Source organism: Cyprinus carpio, chromosome B1, assembly GCF_018340385.1.
Source record: "Cyprinus carpio isolate SPL01 chromosome B1, ASM1834038v1, whole genome shotgun sequence".
NCBI classification, from domain to species: Eukaryota; Metazoa; Chordata; class Actinopteri; order Cypriniformes; family Cyprinidae; genus Cyprinus; species Cyprinus carpio.
Window position 1 is genome coordinate 18624756 of NC_056597.1, and position 26848 is coordinate 18651603.

At 36.0% G+C, this 26848-nt stretch overlaps 4 protein-coding genes across 5 annotated transcripts; 2 read left to right on the top strand and 2 right to left on the bottom strand.

Moving 5' to 3' along the window:
- Positions 1–327: 327 nt before the first annotated feature.
- Positions 328–8202, bottom strand: LOC122135758. The gene is made up of 9 exons (XM_042715973.1): positions 8111–8202; positions 7781–7890; positions 7593–7680; positions 7435–7480; positions 6586–6706; positions 4163–4246; positions 3663–3786; positions 3105–3195; positions 328–2317 (listed from the first exon to the last, which is right to left on the bottom strand). The coding sequence occupies exons 1-9, from the start codon at positions 8200–8202 to the stop codon at positions 2243–2245; spliced, it is 831 nt and encodes a 276-aa protein (XP_042571907.1). The 3' UTR covers positions 328–2242.
- Positions 7707–15639, bottom strand: LOC109107044. Of its 2 annotated transcripts, XM_042716882.1 has the most exons (12): positions 15258–15639; positions 14560–14660; positions 14120–14186; positions 13574–13704; positions 13047–13135; positions 12831–12930; positions 11242–11285; positions 10835–10912; positions 8837–9032; positions 8357–8421; positions 8111–8217; positions 7707–7890 (listed from the first exon to the last, which is right to left on the bottom strand). In XM_042716882.1, exons 3-10 carry the CDS (start codon positions 14181–14183, stop codon positions 8401–8403), a joined length of 723 nt encoding a protein of 240 aa, XP_042572816.1. In that variant the 5' UTR covers positions 14184–14186; positions 14560–14660; positions 15258–15639; the 3' UTR covers positions 7707–7890; positions 8111–8217; positions 8357–8400. The 2 variants fall into 2 exon arrangements, with proteins under 2 accessions (XP_042572816.1, XP_042572817.1); XM_042716883.1 differs by lacking the exon at positions 14560–14660.
- Positions 15640–18481: 2842 nt separating this feature from the next.
- fga (fibrinogen alpha chain) lies at positions 18482–21747 on the top strand. The gene is made up of 6 exons (XM_042716881.1): positions 18482–18657; positions 18784–18894; positions 19021–19204; positions 19340–19485; positions 19717–20629; positions 20905–21747. Exons 1-6 carry the CDS (start codon positions 18604–18606, stop codon positions 21606–21608), a joined length of 2112 nt encoding a protein of 703 aa, XP_042572815.1. The 5' UTR covers positions 18482–18603; the 3' UTR covers positions 21609–21747.
- Positions 21748–21874: 127 nt separating this feature from the next.
- LOC109078637 (fibrinogen alpha chain) lies at positions 21875–24772 on the top strand. Its single transcript, XM_042716885.1, has 4 exons — positions 21875–22552; positions 22771–22954; positions 23199–23344; positions 23675–24772. Exons 2-4 carry the CDS (start codon positions 22897–22899, stop codon positions 23969–23971), a joined length of 501 nt encoding a protein of 166 aa, XP_042572819.1. The 5' UTR covers positions 21875–22552; positions 22771–22896; the 3' UTR covers positions 23972–24772.
- The last annotated feature ends 2076 nt before the right edge of the window (positions 24773–26848 follow it).

Genomic DNA, 26848 nt, shown 5'->3' on the forward strand with positions numbered 1-26848 from the left:
CTGATATGTAAATAAAATGTATAGTATTTTTATTTTAAACATATTTTACTTTTATTTAAGAATGTATGAGGACCCAAATAAATCTATGAAATAAATAAAAATACATAGCATTAATTTTCATTTTAATAAGCCATGTAATATGCCATCCTGTAATGCTCATACTGTTTTGATTTTTACACAAAAGCTCTGGTAAATATAGCAGTGGTAGAAAAAAAATAGTAGACGAAACAACTACTACTCCAACAAAATAATTAATACAAACAATATTTTTAAAATATAAATATTTGTCTATTGATTTATCTTTTAATAATATATTTATGAACTCATACTTTGTTCTGTAAATCTATTTATTTTATTCATAGGGCTATTGCTGGAAAACGAACAAATAAACTAGTTAAACCGAAGGTCTCAGAGCTCCAGGGGTGTCTGGACTTTCTCTGATGTAGGTACATGCAGAGTAGATGAATGTGGAAAAAGTGAGAGCAGAACGTTTGGCTAACGGTGGTTTGAGGTTGAGAGCTGGTTCATGGCATGTGGCAATAATCAAAGTCCTCAATACGTTCACCCAAACCGCACCAAACAAGAGCTCCCTTTACAAACAGACCAGTTTGCAGGACGTGCAGACACAGCACATGTCAGCACTTTATTAAAAGTCCCCAGGAATACAGCCATCACGTTTCCAAAACAGAAAAGGATTGAATTCACCACGAGTTCAGCAGCACTACTAATGAATACCAATAGCACTAATGGTCTAAACAAAGAGTGTTCAATGGAATGAAAACAACTGATTGTCTTGTAAATAGTCCAGCTCCATACAATCCTTAATGCAAAGTTTATAAAAACCCACATTTAGCTTTAAAGGACTTTTAAATGGTAAAGTACTAGTGTAATGATGCAAAACAGTCTTAACTCAGAGATAAAGGAAAGGATTAAAGCTGCCCCCAAAAGCCGCCCTCCCTCTGAGGTTCAGTTTAGTTGGAGAGCGATGATGGACAGGAGGAAAAATCAGTGTCACAGTGGTAACAAATGTGTCCAAGTGAGGGCAAAAGCTGAATGTTGAGTGATTAGTGATTCGGTTCTCTCTCGAGGCTGTTGCTTGTTTGAACAGCAGTGGAGCGCTGAAAGATAGTGGGTGATAAATGACAAGCCATTTATCTTCCTTCCCTGTTTTGTCCCCCAGCATCCCAGCGTTTGTATGTGACAGCTGAATGCGCTTGTGATAAATGTGCGAGTTTTGAGAGAGAAAGTGATTTCGGTTTATGTGAGCGTGTATGTGTTTGTTGTGAATGACACTCTGTTGCATTGAGATGAAGCCAAGAAGCTGCGCACAATGAGGAACTGCTGGATCTGTCTGTCGGCCGTTGACAAATGAACTCTTCACATGTCTCGCCTTCCACTTGCCATTGATCACTCTGCGCCACTGAGGTCATGCTGTTAGCGCATGTTAATGCAGGTCAAAACATCCCAGTATGAACGATTTCCCATAAAACCTGATAAAAGAATGTGTTAATGTCATGGTGAATAAAAATGCATGAGGTAGTTGAGTTTGGAACATTTACGACCATCATTCAAAACATTACTTCACTGATCATGAAGTAGTACTTTTGTTCCCTGTAGCATTAAAGCTAATTCTTCTTCTTTCTTAGAATACACACATGTATCCTCAACAGTAAACAGTCATCAGAAGAGGAAAAACCTTTTGCTCTCTGACTTCCTGTGTCGATAGGGGTCAGAGGTAATGAGAGGACGCTGTGCCTCTGGACTTCAAGGGTTTATTGTTTTGCCGTCGCCTGTTAGACGTGGCCAACTCAACACAACTAGTAAAGGATGTCGTTCTCTAATGTCCTCACTGCATATCAAAGTGCATGCATGTTCAACAACAACCCACCAAAACTGACATTCAGCTTCAATTAGCTCTTTATTTTGTTTTCTCTGATAAAATTCTATTTTTTAATGTGCATTCATACTACTAATCTTTCATATGAGTATTAATTGCATAATAAAATGTAAAACTGATAAAAGGCACCATAATATGTTACAAAAGTTCACATTTTGATTCACTGCAATAGCTTGAACAGTTGTAGATGCAAACTGAAATGGAAGACACTGTTTACATCATGCAAAGTTCATAATATTATCCATCTGGGCATTTTCAAACATTACTGACATTATCCATTTATAGCACTTTTTACATCTGAAAAGTCTAGGCACGCACCCTGACATCATTCAGTCCTTGTCCTTTTTAATCGACCAGCGATTTCAAATCAGGTAGGCCTCTCAGTTTGTAGTCAAGCAGCATTTGCCCGTAGGCTTTTCCCTGGAGAAACACACAGTAACACGTTTTTAGTAATACTAGTTAAAACATGAAGTAATATGATATATATAACTGGTAGATTTCAAAGGTCTTTTTCTAAATGTTGATTATAATGCTATCGTTCAAAAGTTTGAGGTTGGTAAAATTTGTAAATGTTTTGTAAGAAGTCTCTTTTACTCACTTCTGCATTTATTTAATCAAAAATACAGAAAAAAAACTTAATAATTTGAAATATTATTACAATTTAAAATATCTTGTTTCTATTTTAATGTTTTAAAATGTCATTCATTTGTGTGATGGCAAAGCTGAATTTTTCATCATTCTTCAGAAATCATTTTAATATTCTGATTTGGTGTTCAAGAAACATTTCTTATTATTAATGTCGTAAGCTAATATGTTGTTTCTGTGGAAAAAAAAATATTTCTGTGGAAACTGTTGTGTCTTTTTTTTTTTTTTTTTTTTTTTTTTTTTTGAATGGTGAATAGAAAGTTTATTTAATAAGAAATCTTTTGTAACATTATAAACTTCTTTACTCTTACCTTTGACCAGTTTAATGCATCCTTGCTGAATAAAATTTTTGAAATTGAATTTTTGGAACCATTTCTTTAAGGAAGTTAATAGCTAGATATTTAAGTAATCTCATACCAAGTGTGAATGGTTTTCATCCTTTAAGTTACCTTTTCCCCAGAGTTTTTTTTAATTGTTTTTTTAACCTTCAAAAAGACCCACAGTGTGTCTGCATCCATTTTGCGAGTTTGTATGAATGAATGTGTGTGTATGTGTGTATTACCTGGGGGTCGCTGCGCAGTGACGCCACCCCTCCCCCTCCAAGTGAGTTTGGAAGAATGAAGTTCAGACCATGAATGCCGGGCAGTTCGTACCTGGAAGCCACCGCAAACATGTGAAATACATTATTTTAATTGAGATCCCCTCCCGGTTTTCACACATCTGTGCATTAGCTCACACCACACTCTCCTAGACATGTCAGTCCTCAGCATGAGGTGGTCCTCATTAGAGTTCTCCCCAACCCATAAAACAAGAGGCTTGCATGCATGGACTCTCTCTCTCTCCCTCAAACACACACGCAGGACTTTAAAAAGCCACACAGGCTACAGATGTGGAGTAGCTCGATATAAAGGTATTACAATGTTTATTTTGTGCGACGTTAACTTCCTTAAAGCTTCAGACTTTCACTAGCAATGATTTTCTTAAAAGTAAGCTACAGTACATGGTATTACATTGTTTTATGATGAAACTTTATTTTTAAGATTGGACATCTTTGCTTTTTTTCATTAAACCATTAACATCTTTCACCACTGTCTACTTGTAAATTTTTAGTTCTTCTTACCGTATGACGCAGGGTAGATCAGTCTGATCCTTTCTGATCAAATGCTGGAAATACTGCTCCACAACTTCAGCAGTTAAACACTTTTTCAGGTAGGGGAAATACAATGGATGTCTTGCAATGACCCCTAAAAACATAAGTTACACATATAGATTTAAAAATATATGGAACAATCGATTTGACCTACTGATACTTCAGTAGTTTAATTTGAAAAACACACAGACTCCCTGTCTACTGTGGACAACACATAACCACCCATCACATCTAAGATGAAGTTAAGACTAGGGCAGGTTGCCACATCACAAGAGAGTGTTGCCTTTTGGGCTGCAGACAGTAGGCTGTGATTTGTGGTTTGTGGTCAGAGAACATGGTCTAGTCCCAGTTTTTTCCAGCATTTATTGCCAGAATGGCTTTTTTGGTATGACACTGACATGCAGTAAGCAAATTGTCTCATCGTTGAAATATTATTCACTGCGTGCGAAAGCACACGGGGAGACGCTTACCGATGTTTGAGGAGTCCCCTTTGTCTCCACTGCGCGTATATGCCAACTCGTCCAGTCTGAAGGTATGCGGGCCGGAGGGCAGATCTGAGAGAGAGAGACAATTTGTGTTCTCAGTGTAATTAAATTCAGCAGTTGGCAGGTAGAACTAACAGTGAACATCTGAACCTATTCAAAGACAGTTTTGCTCTCAGTCAATTTACAGACTGCTTGATCTAACTGATCATTTAAATTGGAATAAGCAAATAAAAATAAGCATTTTCACTATCGTTCAAAGGTTTAGGGTCAGTAAGATTTTTGTTTAATATATAGAAATGTATGCTTTTATTCAGCAAGGATGCATTAAAATGATAAAAAATAAAAATGACAGTAAAAACATTTATAATTAACAAAATAATTTTTTATTTAAAATAAATGCTGTTCTTCAGAACTTTCTATGCATCAAAGAATTCTGAAAAAAAAAATAATTTTGGCATCACAGGAATAAATTACATTTTAAATAAATATATTAAAATAGAAAAAAAGTTTTTTTTTAATTGGAGTGATATTGTGCAACACTGCTATTTTACTGTATTTTTGATCAAATAAATGCAGTCTTGGTGAACATAAGAGACCTCTTTCAAAAACATTAAAAAGTCTTACTGACCCCAAAGTTTTAAACAGTGATTAATGTTTTACTGAAGAAAAAGAAAGATGCTACCATGACACTAGTGTTTTAGGAGTCACCAGGGTGTTGCAATGCAGTTCTTAGGGTGTGTTGAAGGTTGCTAATTTAATCTAATCAATAATAACAGTCTAATTTTTATCTGGTTATCCTTAGCTACATCGCATATAATCAGTTTTTGGGTCTCAGAAAAAGCCCCTGGGCTGTGGAAACATTAGAAGCCTCTCTTACAATCAGCCCTCTGTGATGCTCTAATGACCGTGGCTCCAGGTTCTTCTCTCTGTTTGTGTCTGTGCAGATTTGAGAGGGAAGGAAAGCGAAACAGAGTGTGAAAAGAAAAAGTGCACAGACTATGTTGCTTTGTATTGTGTTCATTTGTATTTAAGACCTCCTGTGTTTGCATGCATGGCCCTTGAATATTTGTGAATGAATGTGAGTGTGTGCGTAACAGTCCACACTTGCATGCGTTCAAACACCAGATCCTATGAAAGGATGTCCCTGATTATTTAAAGGGTTTAGCTGCTTGTTTAGTGCAACGGAGAAGTGGCAGATAGATAAAAAAGACTTGAGAAAACACTGCCAGTACACTACAAAGGTTGTGCCTTTCAGAGAACCTAAAGCAAAGGACTCTGGGAAAACAAGCAGCCCTGGATTCCAATGCAAGGGATCTTATAAAACCACCTCTTGGTAGAACAAGCACATTGGCCCTTAAAACAAGGCTTAAGCCCAGTTCTTTCAGCTGAGTTTGTTGCTCAAACATTCCATCCACCTCCACCTTAAAGTAGGTCATATCAAACACTGAATGATTGTCTCCATGTGGAAAAAATGTTTTGATACACAAAAGCATCTGTCATTCATAAAATCATATTACGTTCTGATCTGGAAAAAATTTAGGAGACAGAAATATTATCCTCATCATATTCTGACTGTTTTTGAATGAATTACTATAGAATTAAGTAAGAAATGTAGGTTACACTTTATTTCAAGGTTCACTTCTCACCATTATCAAACCATTAATTACGAGTTTTGCCTCAAACTCCTAATTTGCTGCTTATTAATAGTTAGTAAGGTATAGTAAGGTAAATTTAGGCATTGGGTAGAACTAGTGATGTAGAATATGGTCATGCAGAATATGTGCTTTATAAGTGCTAATAAACAGCCAATATGTTAATAATAGGCATGCTAATAAGCAAGTTAACAGTGAGAATTGTGACCCTGGACCACAACCAATCTTAAGTGTAATTTTTTTATTTATACATCATCTGAAAGCTGAATAAATAAGCTTTCTATTGATGCTTGGTTTGTTAGGATAGAACAATATTTGGCCGAGATACAACTATTTGAATATCTGGAATCTGAGGGTACATAAGAATCAATCACCTTTAAAGTTGTCCAAATGAAGTTCTTAGCAATGCATATTACTAATCAAAAATTGAGTTTTAATATATTTATGGTAGGAAAGTTACAAAATATCTTCATGGAACATGATCTTTACTTAATATCCTAATGATTTTTGGGATAAAAGAAAAATCGATAATTTTGACCCATACAATGTTTTTTTGGCAATTGCTAAAAATATACCCCAGTGACTTAAGACTGGTTTTGTGGTCCAGGGGCACAACTGGCCCCTGTACTAAAGTGTAAGTTTAATGCATCTTTGCTGAATAAAAGTATTCATTTCTTACCCTACTAAGTTTTCTATTTATGTATTCCATGAACACTTTTTGTACATTCTGTATTTCACATACAGTCGTCAGGGTACCTGTGGGTGCTGGGCTGTTTTCCTCTGAGAGGAGGGAGGGGTCGTGTCCTTCAGTGAATGAAGGCTTTAATACTGCCTCTCTGTGTGTCTCCACAAGCTCCCCATTCACATGAATGTGCACCTGAAATCACCAATTAAGGCTCATTCATTCAACAATCCATGTGAATACTTTAATTGATCCATTTCCATATTCTGTCCAATTCACTTAGAGTGTGACCTGTTAAGCTAATGAACTTTTAGATTTTGTTGTATACAGTGATGGACTTTGATAAAGCGTGAATTCAGGATAATCAGGCCAAAGATGAGATGTCTGCATCAAATTAAATTTATAAAAGTGGCATAGAAAGCATATTAAAAGCAAGTAAAGTATCTTAATCTTAAGTAAAGTATAAATATGTTAATATTTATAAATTATTTAAAACTTGCCGATGATAAATAGGTAAAACCTAGTAGTTTGAAGTATAGTGGCATAGATCTGTAAAGATTTAAAATTACAATTAATTTGATTTTGTGGGCTGATTCTTGAATACTATGATTCTTAAATACAGACTTTTAATGTCGCCATCAATGATTCATGTTCTAAATATGCCTGCCATGTTTTTTGGGGTATATAAACTACTGTTACTGTTACACGAGAAGTCATGGTTAAAATTTATGATCATCATTATTTTTTCCTCAGGAAAAAAAAATTAAACAGGACATATTCTAAAGCATGAAGAAAAAAACAAATCTTTTATTGTTTTGATGCTTGAAAACCCCTTTTCACCTTTGACCGGCATGCATCATTTGTTGGTACACTGTTATGTGAAGTTCTAAACAGTTTTTGTACTTAAAGAACTGCTAACTTACACTTACATTCTTGGTCACCCTCCCACAATAGCTGTGAGTCCTGGAGCTGAAGAAAGAAAGAAATTACATATTGGCCTTTGGCTTTAAATGAATGGGGAGCTTAACTTGAGTGGTTTGGAAACAGAGTAGGACAAAACCGGGTTGAGGTTTTTGCTCACCCATGCCTGTTCCCGCTGGTGCCACCTCTCTGGAGAAAAACTCCAGCGCTTTCTTCTGCTTGTGATGGACAGCCATCCAAACCACAGCCTCACGAGGACACTGCACAGTAAAGGACAGCCTCAAAAAGCTGCAGGATATTTGTTTACTAATTATTAAACACAATTTTCAACATAAAACAGAAACAGACAGCCTACTGTATCGACCGCATGTGGTCCATATGTGTCCTCAGCACCCAGAACTTGAATGTTGACTTCAGCATAGTCCTCCAGACCCAGCTGTTTGAAAATTCGCTGGGTCCTACAGATACAGTATTTCTTAATGTAATTTCCCAATACAGCACAATTTATTAGCCATTAAAGCTCTAGTGGGGTTTAAAAACTTTTTAAACACTGTATTTAACAACCTTTATTTAGGATATTTAATCTTAGTTTAAACTTGTATTGTTGATTCCTAAGGCAAACTACAAATTACATATCAACTATTTTACCTATAAAATCACTCAGAATAAACTCCCAACCTTTTAATAATGCTTTCTGCTGTTCTTCTGGCTTTTTCCACAGCTCTCGGCCCACCAACAGGACAAACCGCCGTCGCCCTGAACCCATCCATATATGTGGCACAAACCTTAAGAAGACAAAATCTAAACAATAACCATTTTCAAAAGCAGCTAATTTATTAATTTTCAATTACTGCATAAAAAAGACAATTAAACTTAAATTGAAATTATTGACTTAAACCAAACAAAGAAAAATGTTGAACCAACCTTGTAGTCAGCTGACGGAGGTGATCCTTTAGCACCCTTTACTTTCACTGCTCCTCCATCCACATCTAAATACATTTAAAGCCCAGTCAGAGAATTTATGAGGTATTAGCTTTGCCTTTTAAATGTTCAACTGTTTTACTTCAGATCAAATCAAGCTAGTGTTCATACATTAACTCACTGATTACACAGACAATGAGATTGAAGTTTTGTGACAAAGAAAATAACATTAGTTAAATCAAAGAGATTGCAAAGGTTTATAGCAGATTATAGCAGATAGCTGGAACCGGCTCTAGGTAGCCAGTCTAGACAACTGGTGTAAAGTCAATGGGCTGTGTCTCTGTGTCAGACATTTAGAGATAATAAACAAGCAACCATCTGATCACTGCATGAGGATTTTCTAGTGGATCAACTAGATATACCACGTGCTGCATGAATATCAGAAACAATCATGCATGTACCATCCAGTAAAAGTCGACTGACCTGGTATCGCAGTAATGGTGACACTGAAAAGTCACATGTGACATCAGGCAGGAGGTAACGCTGTGGGTCTCCGATTTCATACACTAATTGCTCTGCCACTGTACCAAATGAAACCAGCCCACCGGTTTTTGGAGGTTTAGACAGTGTAAATGAACCGTCAGCAGAACATTCCACCACTGGGAAGCCCATGTTATCCCTGAAAATCAAATAAAATAAGGTGAGAACTTATTTTAAGTCAGTTAAGTTTAAATAAATAATAATAAAAGAAGTGATCTTAGACTCAAGGATACAAGACATCTCAAGTGTCAAGGAGTCAAGAACATGTCTGTCATATTTCACCCAAAAATCAAATTAATCAGATGGCTTCAACACAACATTTCAAGAAGGAAGCTTATTTTCAGGACCATTAGGATTTTTTTTTTTTACATTATTTTCATGACAATTAAGCACAGAAGCACAATAATAAATATTGTAATGTATTGTAATGTAAAACAACAAAATATTTTAAAGTATTTATATTTAATGATAGTATGTATAAAAAAAAAAAAAAAAAATTCATCAAAGAAACCTGAAAAAACATCACAATTTAGGCCAAAATATTAAGCAGCACAACTGTATTCAGCATTGATAATAATAAGAAAAGTTTCTTTAGCAGCAAATGATCATAATAGAATGATTTCTGAAGGATCATGTGGCACTGAAGACTGAAGTAATGATGATAATAATTTCAGTTTTGCATCACAGGAATTGTTAAACATTAAAATATCAAAAGACTATATATATATATATATATATATATATATATATATATATATATACAGACACACACACACACACACGCATATATATATATATATATATATATATATATATATATATATATATATATATATATATATATATATATATATATATATATATATATATGTTAGCGGTTGCATGACTTTTGATTAAACCCCTAACTGACTTCAGATTTTTTAAAGTCAACTTTTCTGTGATGAAATGTCATTAATGAACAAATAAGTCTGGAGCTGTGACAAACACCTTGTGCACATCTATGGCATTAGACACAGCGCTGCCCACAGGGCTATTGCTCCTATAACAGCTCATTTTTATCAGTTCTTTTGTCTTTGGGTCATTATATTTCTCAGAGATTTTTGCTCGTCCTAAATCAGATACAGATAAAGCACCACAGTAAAGATTACATTCACAATAATGCACTGGCGTGACTGCAGTATGAATGCATTAGTGACAGCGACTGCGTGTGTGAATTAATTCTACCTGGCATCGTCTCTCTACTAGTAGTGAAGCTGTGGGATTTAATTATTAAGAAATATATGCTTGAACTTTTCAGTTTCTAGGCTATTTTATTGAGAAATCACAGAACAGGTTTGACAATACATTTCCGCACTGAATGATTCTGTGCCGTGATGTAGCCTACGAGCTAACTTACTGTCTGTAGCCTATGTGTGTGTGTTACAGTGCGGCAGCACATAGATTAGAACGGCGATTAATTTACCTGTACAATAAGCTGTTTAAGACGTGCATTCTCCCGTTCAATTTCGAGCATCCAGTAATATAATCACACGTCATATGTTCCTGTGGCTCAGTGGTAGAGCATTGCGTTAGCAGCGCAAAAGGTTGGGGGTTCAATTCCCAGGGAACACATGTTAGGTAAAAAATGTTAGCTTGAATGCACTGTAAGTCGCTTTTAAGCGTCTGCTAAATACAGAAATGTAAATGTCTTGTGGAGCGCTTTCGGAGTATGCATTTATTTGTCATTTAACTGTTTGGAAATGGAGCGTAAATGTGGAAATCCTTAAAAAGATTTATTATCCTGTTGCGCCCTCTATAGGACCAGCGACTAGTCAACCTAAAACCAAAATCGCAAAGCCATAGCAGTGAAGTCGATTAGTTGGTGCAACCCCTAATGCATGTGTGTGTGTGTGTGTGTGTGTGTGAAATGTGCCATGAATATATCAGATTTTAAGTGTTTACCAGTCAGGAACCATATGCCAGTCTGTGAAAATCCCTCCTGTGGCCTGTGCACCACACTGAATCAGATGACCAGCAAGGCTGCAACAACAACAACAAAAAATCAGTTTAATGAAATTTCACAGCAATCAAAACAGAAACAGAACTTGAATAACAACATAAATGTGGTTAACCACAAATATTTTTACGATGAATGGTCTTTCACACCATGTGACAAAAACAAATGAATCATGCATAGCTGTCTGCCCTTAAGTTCACATCAGAGTATAGTGTACATATCTTTGTCCAGCCTCTGCTGATCTGTGTTTTCAGCAGACAAACTTGTCTGATACATTGCAGCTGTGTGTGTGTGCGTGTGTGTGTGTGTGTGTGTGTGTACATACATTTCAAGAGCTCAGAGTTTACAGTACCTTCCAGCGGCCAATAGGCCATAGTTTTTGCAGTCCCATGCAAACTGTCCAAAAAAAGCAAACAAGAATGTTACAATACTTTTTTTCACACTGATTAACATTATATAAATGATTTATACATTCATTATGGGGAAGTCGTGGTCTAGTGGTTAGAGAGTTTGACTCCTAACCCTGAGGTTGTGGGTTCGAGTCTCAAGCCGGCAATACCACGACTGAGGTGCCCTTGAGCAAGACAACCCCCAACTGCTCCCCGGGCGCCGCAGCATAAATGGCATCCCACTGCTCCGGGTGTGTGTTCACAGTGTGTGTGTGTTCACTACTGTGTGTGTGCACCTTGGATGGGTTAAATGCAGAGCACGAATTCTGAGTATGGGTCACCATACTTGGCTGTATGTCACGTCACTTCACTTCATTACGGATTTATTTTGTAAGCAATAAAATGTGTGTAATTTTGTTTACATTTATAAACATACATTTTGCCATTCATTTTAATAATCCAGTGAGATTTTTGTTTGCACAAGGAGTCTGACAACAGCCAGTGCTCCACAGAGATCTGCTCTAATCCGGTCTGTCTGAAATCACATGAAGAAATAACTGAGACAGACTCAATCCAGAAGAACTAGCAATGTCTCCAAGATGTTTCAAGACACCTACCTGCAAAGCTCCAGTACTGTTAAAAGTTTAAGGCACTTGTGTAAAAATGCTGTAAAATGAGGATGCTGTCAAAAATAATGTCATAAATAGATTTTCTTTATCAATGAACTTCTATTAACTAAATTAAATCAACATTTGGTGTGACCATTCTTTGCATTTAAAGCAGCTTTAGCCCTCGGTGCACTTGCGCATAGTTTTTCTGGTAGCTTTGCGGGTAGATCTCTTGAAGCGTCTTGGAGACGTGGCCACCACTGTACACACACACACTTTTTTTTTGAGATATATATATATATATATATATATATATATATATATATATATATATATATATATATATTAGGGCTGGTAATTTAACATGTTAATTAGATTAATTAATTGCGGCGAAAAATAACACGTTCAAATTATTAACACATTTAATACACTTGCCCCGCCCCAGACCTATGTGGGTCATCTGACATTTCATAAAGTTGACTGATGACAAATATAATATATATATATATATATACATATACATACATACATACATATATACATATATATATACATATACATACACACACACACACACACTCACACTCACACATATAAATCAAATATATATGCACAAATGTATACACACACACACACACACAAATATACAAACAGAAATACTATTAAAAACCATCGCAACAACAGAGACTTAACAAGAAAATGAAGGTAACTGATTTGAATTTGAATGTGAATTTCTTCATGGATTAAGTCTAAAAATCTCCCTTTAGATGCTTAAGTAAAATTGTCTCTTTCTTAAAAGACATGCTGCTGGTGTGTTACTTGCTTCTGTTTTTGTTTTGTGCTGATGAAGGAGGTTAAAATTACCAACACATCGTCACAGAGGAGGAATGAGGCACAACAGCTGTTGCACAAGAGAAAGAACGTTCTTGCATGACAAACCGTACCGAATGCATCAGCGGTCCAAGAACCACAGCGCTGTCCACGCAACGTCCCGTCACTACAATATCCGCCCCGAGGTCCAGGCACCGTTTAATAGGGAGGGCGCTGTGACATAAAGACACAAGGAAGCTGAATCTCATATGCACAAACCACAAGTCTGGCTCCAGGCATGAATAACAGACAGAACCAATGACACGCTGTAATTAACTTGTAGTTCATACCCCAAATACGCATTCATGCTTTGGACGGTCTTTGGAAGTGGTTTCTTTCCCTCTGAATCAGTCATCCTGAGTTCAGTCAAAGAGTCTTTCTAGGATACACACCAAACCAGAAGATCACAGGGAAGATTTCAACACTGTCTGAACGTTTCTCAGTAAGGATATACTATAATGAGTACTGTGGCAGTGTATAGAGCTGAATAAGCATAGTAGTACTAATACTTTGTAAAACTCTAGTAACTATCAGTCAATGTACGCTGAATTCAAATGCTAATACAATAAATATACAAAACTTTTTTGTTTGTTGTGCTGTATGTATCTGATAGGATTTTCATCTTGGATAACACTGAGACCTAGTGGCCTAAGATAGCATCATGCAAAATCATCTTACTGAGTAAAAGTGTCCATTGGTGGTTACTGAGATAAAAAGAGTAGTATTCGCCTGGTCATGTGATGTTGACATATCAGCTCCCATGAGACAAATACATGCCTATAATAACATAACATATGCATTAATTAAGTTCAATTACCTGTGGTATCAGGTCATCACCAGTCACCACAGCTACCTTCAAGTCAAGTCCCTCCTTTTGAACTACTTCCTGTAGAGCTTCTCCACAGGCGAGAGGATTGACACCTCCAGCATTACTGACCACACGAATACCTGCAGGACACAAAAGCTCATCTTCAACGTGTCTGAAATGACTGAAGATCAGCATTATTCTAGATATATAAAAAACAAATCTAAATCTAGTTAGTATTTCCATAAAATATAGTGATTAAAAATTAAACGTTTTTGTTTATATTATATTATATTATATTGCAGGATTTCCAAATATACCTAAAATGCTTAGATAAACATTAACAATAGTACTAAGAATGCGATATATAAAGTGTATCTCCATAAAATACTGTAATATGTTATATTATATTAATTATATTATATTATATAGGTTAGGTTAGCTTAGCTTAGATTAGTTCAGACTAGATTCTAACATAAAACAGCCTAGAAAAAACATGACTTAATCTCAATAAAATGCATAAAGGAGTCACAGTCTTATCATAACTTTAAGATTGACCTTTTTTGCTGATATCCTTAATAAATGGAGAAAGGGAAAGAACAAAATCAGGAGCATATCCCATATTCTGAAAGAAAAGAACATTCTTAGAGTCAGTACAAGTGTATATTAAAATAAGCATACAACAAAAGTCAAAAATAGTATTGAATAGCACAGAATCAGGGTTGGCAGGTTTTCACAACAAAGCCCCAATTGCAACTCAAAACTAGCCCAATTGCGTTCCCTTGTATAAAAAATTGCATCACAGGGGCTAAATATCATGTTAAAGTGTTAAAGAAGCCAGATTCCGCGGGAAAACCACATACTTGGCAACAATGCACATAATCACACTGAATTTATTATCATTACAAATATTTATTATTATTACAAAAGCAGTTTTATGGGTCAGATCAGGTATGAATAACACTTTAAGGTAATGTTTATGATGAGGAATAACTTACAGCTGCTTTGGCTTAGGCTGCTGAGAGCAGTGACATTGTGATTTCAGACAGATAATCAAACACAAGGAAATCCAATTTCCCACCATATATGAGCTGAGGAACTGCATGGAAGAGATTTGGCAAGCTTTGATTGTTATTTTTCCATCATTTCATCAAGATATATACTGGGCCAAACAATTGGTCACGCACGCCACACTTAGAAACGTATGACTGAATAAAAAACTAATCATCGAATCAAGTGGCATTTATTGTTGATGAATATCTCATTAGCATACTTTCCCAAGCAAAATATTTCACAATCGGCTTGTTAGGATAAAACAGGGACGTTTAAAAGAAAAATGTTTGGACACTGTGCATGTTAGATAAACATATTTTATGAACATATGTTCACTAAAATGAGCTTGAGAGCAGTTGGGAGAAAATCTTTAGTGTACTTTGTTTATAGATACACAGTTATTTTGAAAGGGTTTTTTTTTTATGTTGTGACCTTCACACAATAAATGTGGTTTTGACGTCAGGGAGGTTAGAAAGAGTGAAAAGGCGTGATATTATGACATCTAGTGGTCACTCAAGGAACTACACACTGAAAGAATTGTAGTTCGCTTGTTCTGTGTCCGTCCTTGTCAAGAACTGTCTATTACGCATAGGAATAATAACTTTTAGAGTCAAAATCATATAAAGTAATTCTATTCAAATACCTGACGTTGAAGTATCACCCCAAAACCCTGACGCGCACCCGATACGAACAGTTTTTATGTGCTGATGAGGCGTAATGTCTGTTACTGCTTCTGTAACATCTGACAGCAGTTGGAGATTCACTGAAACTGTGCGAGTATAAAACACTGTTCCTGCAGAAAGGCAGCGGTGACGCTGAACAAACTCTCTCTGTCAACCGACGCAAACTCCCGGATGTGCGCGCGAGATTCGTCATGCTCGCCAAACGCATTTCTCGTTGAATTTACTTATTTATAGTTTTGTCTTTCTGTGTACATAGAGTTGTGCACTACACTAAGCTACTACAAAACTTGACAGTCAAAAAGTAAGTACAATCTCGTATCACAAACATTTTCATCCGTGTAGGACAAAATCATGTAACCGTGGTTCCTTCCTACTACTAAACTAGGACATCTGCTGCCCCAGCATTTAATGCACCGCAGACCATTCTGTTAAAATAGGCTAATTAAGGGGGATTGGGACATAAGGTCAAATGGCACAGTGAAAATGACATGAGCTTTTGCTAGTTTTCATAATAAGATCCTAAAAATGTCATAGCTACTATATTATACAAACTTTTGATCATAGCATAAACATGATGCACTACTTCTGGAAAATCAGTAAAAAATGTGTTAAGATCATGTTTCTATTTTCAGAATTAGGTTGTTTTATTTTTGTAATAATTTTGGGTGATTGGACAGTCATTAAAGGCATTGCTAAATTAAGAAAATTATTGACCTTTTAATACAGAACCTTTGTATTTGCTCTGTATGCCCTAAATCAGTGGTTTCCATATTATTCCAGATATCCATGAAGTAGCTAGATTTTGCTAAAATAAAAATTCTGAAATAGAAGCATTCTGAAAATAGAAGCATTATAGATTTTTTTATTTTATTTTTGTTTTATTTATTTATTTAACTGATTTTGTTGCAGTAACAAACCATATTAATGTGTCTTTTAAAGGTTTGTGGAGGTTAAAAGTGTTTGTCAAACAGGTAATTGGTGATGGGGCCACCCAACATATTTTATTTTATTTTATTTTATTTTATTTAGGACCTATATCTCTTTTTTACATGTCTATTTGATTATTAAATGTTTTCAATGACTTCTGGACTTCAAGCCTTCTTTTGCCTCAGTTACATGTGTTGTAAGACTTGTGAATGGATTTACAAACTGAGAAATGAAGTTGAACAGAAATAAACAATGACTCTTAATGATGAGAAAAGAAAATATTGCATATAAGATTATATCAAAGTATGAACTATCCTGTGCAATACAGTAAATATTCTTACTCTACCCTAAATCAATGAAAAAAAAAGTACTGTCCCAATCACCTAAACGTTGTGTCCCAATCACCCAAATGTTACCAAAAAAACTTTTGGGCTCAATTTACAGAAAAATGTACTACACACATCCTTTCATTATAATATATATATATATATATATATATATATATATATATATATATATATATATATATATATATATATATATATTTTTTTTTTTTTTTCCTTTCCTTTTCAAATTGGTAATTAACATCTTCAGTATTACAGAATGTATCATGTGTTGGGCTGATGTTTTTAAATTATGGCAATTATTTAAATTATTAAAAAAAACTGTCCCAAGCAGATTTATTTTACTAGCTGAAATAGTTTATTTGAAAAAGAAAAAGAAAAAAGAAACTATATATATATATATATATATATATATATATATATATATATATATATATATATGTGTATGTGTGTGTGTGTGTGTGTGTATGTGTGTGTGTATGGGTAGGTGAAATTTGTAATTTCTACTAAATGAAACTTGTCACCATATTTACCACGTTAAAAGGTTTAATTAGAGATGTTTGCCTGTATTACAAGTGACAGACCAATATCTGAAAAGTATTCATAAGGGTTTGGGACTATAGTTTATAAGGCTAACAAAAAGGAAAATGTCACTATTGCTAAGTAATATGTGTGTGTGTGTGTGTGTGTGTGTGTGTGTGTGTGTGTGTGTGTGTGTGTGTGTGTGTGTAATTTATTAATATTAATTCTATTGGTGGTTTGGATTAAAGTTTGGTGGCCAAAATTGTTATTTTTCCAAAATCATAATTTCTTCATAGTAACCTTGTACACAATGTACACAAAGCATAGTGATGAAAACCATCAGTGCTCAGCTTTCTTTCAAACTTTGCAGGATGTTTTTGTTCACTTAGATCTATGTTACACACTACATGAAAGGTAAATTTCAAAATTCCATTATAGGTGCTCTTTAACAGAAGAGATGTGATCTGATCTGTATTGTGCAATGTGAGTTAAGTGCACATCAAAACAACTTAAAACAAACACTGGTTGTGTAACTGAAAAGACAGTCCCAGAAATGATCTTCATGTGCACAAACTCCCACCTTTTGTTGATCTGAATTTGCAAATCATAGACTATAATGATGATTCAACCTGTTTGCAAAAATGCAATGTAATGAACACAGTCAAATCTATCTGTAAGCAATGATTTATTCACAGGCCTATATGGGCAAAATAAAGTTCAAATGTTAAGCAATCTACTTCGTAAAATGTTTTTGAAAGACATCTCTAATGCTCACCAAGGCTATATTTACCTATTTATTAAACAGAAATACAGTAAAATAAGTAATATTATGAAACATTTTTACAATTTAAAATAGCTATATTCTATTTTCATGTATTTAAAAAACTAATTTACTGAATTTCCAGCATGATCCTTGAATGTCATATGATCCTTCAGAAATCATTTTAACTCGCTCATTTGCTGCTCAAGAAACATTTCTTTTTATTAATAATGTTGAAAACTGTTGTGCTTCTTAATATTTATGTGGAACCCATGATACATTTTAGCATTCTTTGATTAATTTAAAGTTTAAAAGAACCGCATTTATTTAAATATATTGTTTTACTGTTACTTTTAAACAGTTTTAATGCACCCAGAAGTATTAGTTAAAAAAAATCTTTCTCCAATCACCAAACTCCCCAAATATTTTTTTCAATGATACAATAATAAGCTAAGAAAAAATATATTCCACTATTATTTTCTTAGCTTCCTAAGGTTCTTGTACAAGTACATAGTTTGTCATTCCCGTAAACCAGCTGATAACGGTTGAAAATTGTGTAATTTGTATCTCTCTTTCTCCATCTCTGAATTTTTTTTTTTTTTTTTGGTCCAATCACTATACTGTGTTCCAGACTGCGGGGGCTGGGGACTGAGTGTCCATGGTCAATAATGAGTCAGTTTGCTGATCAATAAGAAGGGTTCATATGGGATGTGTGAGCACTGAGAGTCTGTATTCTGCACAGAGAGGCCAGAGATGAAGCTCACACATTCGCTCCTCTGCCTTTTCGTGGTCGTGTCCTCTGCTTTGGTGAGTCTCTTATCACTAATCACTAACAAACAGTCGATAAATTTCCTTTATTCAATCTTTATTTGAACCCATTTAAATTCTTAAATAATTACCACTATTTAAATATTTGTTTATTTAATTTTTCAGTCAGATGACACAGTTGTGAACCCTAGAGGTGCTCGTCCTATTGAACACGGCTACAAGGCACAAGACACCTGTAAGACAAAAGAATGGCAAATGTGTACAGATGACGACTGGGTATGCATTATCATTTCTTTATTAAGTCATAAATACTGAGTCGAGGTTTTCATTAAGTACTGAAAATGTAACAAGTATAAATGTAACCAACCAGTTGGCTAAAGATAGCAAATTTAAATTCTTCAGGGAAACAAATGTCCATCTGGCTGCCGAGTTCAAGGCCTCATGGACAAAGCTGACCATGATATCATCAAGAAGATTGAGAATATTCGTCGTCTTCTGGACGAGGGCCGGAAACTGTATCGCTCCGCCGATCAAGTGTCCAAAAACACTTACAGTTACCTGAGAGAGCGCCTGACCTCTAGCGCTGGTAAGAATTTGCGTCGATCCAATCTTTGATTTTTGGAAATTTTGATCGTTCATGCCAAGCATGAAGTTAATTAGAGGAAGTTCACAGACGCATTTGTAGAAGACACCATAGAAAATCTTTCCTCCTTTCTCTCAGGTAATGATAACAGGTACACCACTTTGGCCGAACAGCTGAGACAGAGGATTACTGATATCAAGATTAAAATTGACCGTCAACTCCGGTTACTGGACGCTCTGAAGTCGCAGGTCAAAGATCAAGTTATTGTAATTCAGCGACTTGAGGTGAGCAAAATATTTAAATAAAAGAATTCAATTTATTAAGATTCAGAAATTTATGATAGCTCTTTCAAAATTAAAATAAAAAAGATAATTATAAGGGAAAGCTGAAAATACTTATCTATTTAAATTATATAAGACTTAATTGCAAAAGTCACAATTATTTTTTTACTACATTGATTTCGTGACATAACTTACTATTGAAGCACATTCTCCCAATATTATCTCTTGGCACAGGTCGACATTGACATCAAACTACGCACATGCAAGGGCTCTTGCGCCAGCTACACTGAGTTCTCGGTGGACAGGGAGAGCTATGCGGCTCTGGACAAGCAAATGGACCATCTCAACACTTTGCGTGTCCAGAACGTGGAGACCGTTAGTTCTCTGGGAATCATGAAGAGCAGGCCGTTGAAGGACTTGGTGTTACCCTCCATATATAAAAGCGGAACAGGCAAAGCCGAGCAGAAGCAGCTCCTCTTCGGAGACGTGGGTCAGATGAAGCTTACTCTGGAGGCGGAGGGTTCCACTGCCGAATCTGCCGCCACTGTTAGCAAGTTCCCCACATCAGGTACGAGCTCAGGTTCTTCCTCTACATCACATTCCTCCTCCTCCACCTCCTCCTCCACCTCCACCGTCAAGCAGTGCACCAAGTCAGTGCGCAAGGTGGTAACACACACCAAAGACGGCCCCATTGAGAGGATTGAGGTTACGACTAGCGGGCCCGGGTGTGAAGATTTAGAAAAAATGGGAATTTCAGATACAGAGTTTATGACGGCAGCCAAAGAAGGGAAAGATCTGAACCGTGACGGAGTCAGAATAACCATGAGCGGTGGCAATGAGAGGTCCACTACTTCTCTCACTCACAGCACAGATGGCCTAGGTGACTTCGGTGACGGTTTCTTCACGGGTCTTGGCACTGATAAGCAAAGGTTCTCCTCATCTTCATCCTCATCCTCATCGTCATCCTCGAAAACAGTCGTGTCAGATGGAAGCAAGAGTTATTCAAAGACCACCCTCTCTAGTGACCCAGCTTTTGGGGATGACCTTGGGGCGTTCATGCGTGGCGACGTGGAAGAGGATCTACCCGACATCCATGCACGAAGCGTGAAATCGCGTGACGAACGCAAGGCTGGCTATGTTGGTGGAGGTACACTTGAGTGAAACTCTTAACTCAAGCAGCATATACAAGTGAACCATTAGCAAATGTAATTCTCTTGATAACACTAGCAAGAGTTTGTTAGATCTTCTTGGAAACATGTGGTGTAATGGACTAAACTAATATCCAAGTAATTTCCAATAACATGTCACGTTTAATTGCTCATCCTGAAACAAATCCAAATAATTAGTCCCGAAATGAATGATATGGATCTCTGGAACGAATGCAGCTTTGCTCTAATCAGCAGGTGTGTAATCTTCTTTCAGATTGCGCTGAAATCCTGCAGAAGCATGCGAATGGCGGTCAGAGCGGCCTGTTCAAAATAAAGCCGGCTGGGTCGGAGGAGATAGTAGAGGTTTACTGTGACCAGGGTACTGGGTTGGGAGGCTGGACTCTGGTTCAGCAGAGGGAGGATGGGTCTGTTAACTTCAATCGCACTTGGAAGGAGTATCGAAATGGTTTTGGCCGGTTAGACCAACAGGGTAAGGGCGAGATCTGGATCGGCAACAAATTCTTACACCTTCTCACTCAGAAAGAGAGTCTTCTAAGAGTGGAGCTGCAGGACTGGGATGGGAATGAGGCCTATGCCGAGTACAGCATTAGAGTTGGCTCGGAGGCCGAGGGCTTTCCGCTGACCGTGTCGGATTACGTGGGTGATGCGGGTGATGCGTTAGTGCAAGGTCAGCCTAACCTCAGATCCTTCCTTTCACACGCTGGCATGAAGTTTAGCACCTCTGATAGGGACAGCGATAAGTGGGAGGAGAACTGTGCAGAGATGTATGGTGGAGGGTGGTGGTACAATAACTGCCAGTCGGCCAACCTTAATGGGATTTACTATAAAGGAGGCCAGTACGACCCTGGCACCAAAGTCCCTTATGAGATTGAGAATGGTGTTGTGTGGCTGCCTTTCAAACCAGCTGATTACTCCCTCAAAGTAGTGAAAATGAAGATCAGACCTGTCCAAAATTAAAAAGAGGGGATGGGGAAAAGGACAGATAGCCATAGTTTTGATTGATCTGCTTGTCATAATGTGAAGATGTCATGTTGCCATGTACACTTTCATACAACCAGCTTACCTCATGTTTCCAATAAAAATGTGTTCACTTCAAGTTTTCGAATGTGTGTTTTTATTTCAAAGTATCTGCTTTCAGAATCATTTTCTGGAAATAGACATCCTACAGCTAATTCATAACCACAAAAAAAGCACAATGTGCTTTTAAATGTGCTTAGATCATTTTGCTTTCTTTAACTTTTCAATAAATAAAACTTATTTTAGTCTGTCTCTGAAAAAAAGTGCAAAATCATACATTTAGGGGTACAACAGCTTGTTTTACCTTATTTAACCCCAAAAGGTTCACCGTTGTACCTTAAGAGTACATATCACTAGACTGAAGTACAAATATGCACCTTTAGAGTAAATAGTATATTGTCCCAATGACAAGCTGTTATGCCTCTAAAAGCACAAATTTCACACATTTTCTTTCTGATAGTGTATCCTAAAGATCATATCATCATTTTGACCATTGGTTAATGATAAAGGCATTTACTTATCCACTAGGTTCAATATGAAACCATAGTCAAGACCTACTCATTTAGATATACAACTCCAGATTGTATATTTATTACTTTATAAAATGATTTCACATTAAGGTTGAGAATAAACAATGAGCCTACAACATTACCACTATATCATTCACAATCATATAATATAACCCTCTCAATATGAATACAGTTTTCAACATTAGCCATCTATGAAGCATAACCATTATTATAAAGTTTAATGTAAGTGTGTGGTTTGTTGCAGTGTGTACGGCCTTGAAATCCAGTCTTAAACAACATAATCACCATGGTTACACCAGATTTGGACACTGTCCAGCACGGCCAACATACCCTTTGTGCTCTGATGAGGAGAGGGTGAGTTATTTTGGAGAATCAGATCACTTGTCTTCCAAAAAGTGGTTTTAAATGAACTAGTAAATTAATAATACAAAATACATTCACTGATAAATATAATCATTATAAGTTATATAAGAAAAGATAATGATTCATTCTAGCACAGGAAAATAAATAAATTATTAAACTTATTCCGCAGTTGTTGGAATCAATTTATTTATTTATTTATTTTTTTGTAGGAGGATAAATGTCCATCTGGGTGTCATCTGGAGGGTCTTATTAATCTTGCAGATGAAGACATTCGGAAACGTCTGAGAAATATTTGTGAAAGGATTCAAGAAAATCAGGACGTCACTTCATCTGTAATGCAAAAGAGTGTACAGTTTTATGGATCACAAAGAAAAGCTATCATCCAGACATATAGTATGTTAAAAGTTATGGTTCATTATTTTATGTGCTTTTATGTCTAATTCTCTATTTATGTGTTTTATAAACAAGGTAAAAATTTAAAGATACCTGAAGCACCTTAGATTAGGTTATTTACAATATTCATTTCAAGAACCTAGTTTTACCTTCATAAATTACTTTATTTACTTGACATTTATAGGAACAAAAGGCTTTTTAGATAAACTACATGAGGTGGCATCATTATATTTTCTCTGTGCAGTGCAGGAGATCAGATATGCTAAGTTTGCTGAAGACCTTCACAGAAACTTAACATTCCTGCACAAGAGGTCTGCAGAGCTTGCAAAAGACTTAAAGAAGCATCATCACTTGATCTGGGATCAAATCAATGAAATCCGTCGAACTGAGGCAAGTGAAATCAGTGCACGTGCCAGAATACTTTTTATTATTAGTTCTTAACCTTCTTTAAAGTCAGTATTCGAAGCCCCCTAAATAACATGAATAAATATCTCTGAAAACTGTATTTTCTTCCTCATTAGAAATTTATTAAAGCCCCTTGGTCGAGTTGGTCCCACTGCTGTTTATTTTGTTGACTGGAAGTTCAGGCTCACATAATCAATATATTTGATCAGATGTTCTGCCAAAACGTTTGAGTCAGGGATTTCATTATTTGCTTGAAAGTTGAAATGTAACTTTTGTCCTGACTCAGACTTGTTTTTGTTTAATTTTTGGAGTGAAGTGGACATTGACATCAAAATCCGTGCGTGCAAAGGATCATGCAAGCAAACCTTTGACCATGCTGTTGATAATGATGCCTTCAAAGCTATGGAGAACAAAATGGAGCAGTTCAACATTATCTCAAAGAGGCGAAAATCATTCTCCAAAAACAAAAAACTAAAACTTCAGTCTGTTGATCGGCCTAGTGTGTCCCCCTCTTACCGGAAAATTCCCATTGTTCGCACTGAGCTGCTTACAAAGTTTGAAGACATTGAGCAGCATCAGGTGATTTTAGATGAACTCTTAGAAGATATTTAATCAGATTTATGCCAAGAGTAATAATATGTGGATTATTTTGTCTGACATTGTGTGTGGTTTATTAATATATGAGTAATATACTGACAAATACTGTACTTATTTCTTGTGATTTTGTTATCTATTTACTACATATTTATTTGACAACTGTGCCATTTATTTTGCCAATATCATGTTTACATTTTCAGTTTCTTTCTTTTTGTTTTTACAGTAGGCTATACATCTAACTTGTGTGCAATATTCCGTGTATAGTGTTAGAAGATACAAATATCACTATTTTTTATATCTACTATGGCTCTGCCTTAGTTGCAATGCAGAATCAAGTTCAGGGGGCAGTCATGGCCTAATGGATAGAGAGTCGGACTTGTAACCCGAAGGTTGCAGGTTCGAGTCTCAGGTGGATAGGTTGTAGGTGGGGGGCAGTGAATAACCAGCTCTCTCTCCACCTTCAATCCCACGACTGAGGTGAGACCCTTGAGCAAGGCACCAAACCCCCAACTGCTCCCCGGACGCTGCAACATTGGCTGCCCACTGCTCTTGGTGTGTGTTCACTACTGTGTGTGTGCACTTGGATGGGTTAAATGCAGAGCACAAATTCCAAATATAGGATGCCACACTCATGTTCTTTTTTTTTTTTCTTCCAAATGTGTATGAGAGACTGTACAAAATCACACAAGCATCAGCCGGTCAAACACAATGTATCAAATACCTCAATAAAATAACTCAAAACTGTGAAAACTTTTACATTTTTGTAAAATTATGTAGTGAGTGTCAAATAAATATGAATCTGAATTTTGGACTGAATATGAATATTTTTTATTTATGTTTAGGTGTATCTTTGGCTACTGTCATGGGATGTTGTTTTGTTTTGTTTTTTAGTTAAAAACTGCATTGTTTCTGCCCCAACAAACTATTTTGCCCTTTTTTTGTCAGTGTACTTGTTTAACAAGAATAATCAAGATAAATATCACCTGTGAGCAGAATATTTTTAATGGTTTCAATTCCAACCAAGATATAATTTTGTAAAATTAAATTATTTAATGTTCTCTGTTTAGGATACATACAATGCTAGCTACAAAAGCCTTATCAACATAAATTAGTTTTATTTATTTATTTTTACAAATGTCATTTTCATGGAAAATGGAAATGTGGTGAAAATTTCCATGACAAAGATGACAGAATTTTTTGGGATGCATGGGGAGTCGTTGCTTCAATTTATAACAATGTTTTCAGGATTTCTCAGAGGGCAGGCTTCAAGTATAACTCATTTGAAGTATTGGTCCTTCATATAACATTATCCAGAGAAACAAATGTTAATGATAAATCCCCTGTGATGTTTGTACAGGCTACTGTATACCGGCCACCAGGGCACCATACAGACTTTATTAAAGAGTTTGCTGATTTTACATCTGAGTTAGTGCTGGCTGCAGATAAAGTTTTAATTGTTGGTGATTTTAATATCCATGTTGATAATGAAAAAGATGCATTGGGATCAGCAATTTATAGACATTTTGAACTCTATTGGGATTAGACAACACATCTCATGACCTACTCATTGTCGAAATCATACTCTAGATTTAATACTGTCACATGGAATTGATGTTGATGGTGTTGAAATTATGCAGCCAAGCGATGATATCTCAGATCATTATTTAGTTTTGTGCAAACTTCATATAGCTAAACCGGAAAATTCTACTTCTTGTTACAAGTATGGTAGAACCATCACTTCTACCACAAAAGACTGCTTTGTAAGTAATCTTCCTGATGTATCCCAATTCCTTAGCATATGCAAAACCTCAGAACAACTTGATGATGTAACAGAAACTGTGGACTCTCTCTTTTCTAACATTTTAAATACAGTTGCTCCTTTACGCTTAAGGAAGGTTAAGGAAAACAGTCTGACACCGTGGTATAATGAGCACACTCGCACCCTAAAGAGAGCAGCCCGGAAAATGGAGTGCAACTGGAGGAAAACAAAACTAGAGGTATTTCGTATTGCTTGGAGGGAAAGTAACCTGTCCTACAGAAAAGCAATAAAACTGCTAGATCTGATTACTTTTAGTCTCTTTTAGAAGAAAACAAACATAACCCCAGGTATTTATTCAATACAGTGGCTAAATTAACGAAAAATAAAGCATCAACAAGTGTTGACATTTCCCAACATCACAGCAGTAATAACTTTATGAACTACTTTACTTCTAAAATCGATACTATTAGAGATAAAATTGTAACCATGCAGCCGTCAGCTACAGTATCACATCAGACTCATTCTCTACTATAAGAGAGGAAGAATTGTATAAACTTGTTAAATCATCTAAACTAACAACATGTATGTTAGACCCTATTCCATCTTAGCTCCTAAAAGAGGTGCTTCCAGAAGTCATAGATCCTCTTCTGACTATTATTAATCCCTCATTGTTATTAGGATATGTCCCCAAAACCTTCAAACTGGCTGTTGTTAAGCCTCTCATCAAAAAACCACAACTTGACCCCAGAGAACTAGTTAATTATAGGTCGATCTTGAATCTCCCTTTTCTTTCCAAGATACTAGAAAAGGTAGTTTCCTCACAATTATATTCCTTCTTAGAGAAAAATGGCATCTGTGAGGATTTCCAAGTCAGGATTTAGACCGTATCATAGTACTGAGACTGCTCTCCTTAGAGTTACAAATGACCTGGTCTTATCATCTGATCGTGGTTGTATCTCTCTATTAGTGCTATTGGATCTTAGTGCTGCGTTCGACACTATTGACCACACCATTCTTTTGCATAGGCTAGAACACTTTGTTGGCATTAATGGAAGTGCATTAGCATGGTTTAAATCATACTTATATGACCGCCAACAATTCGTAGCAGTGAATGAAGAGTTATCATATCGATC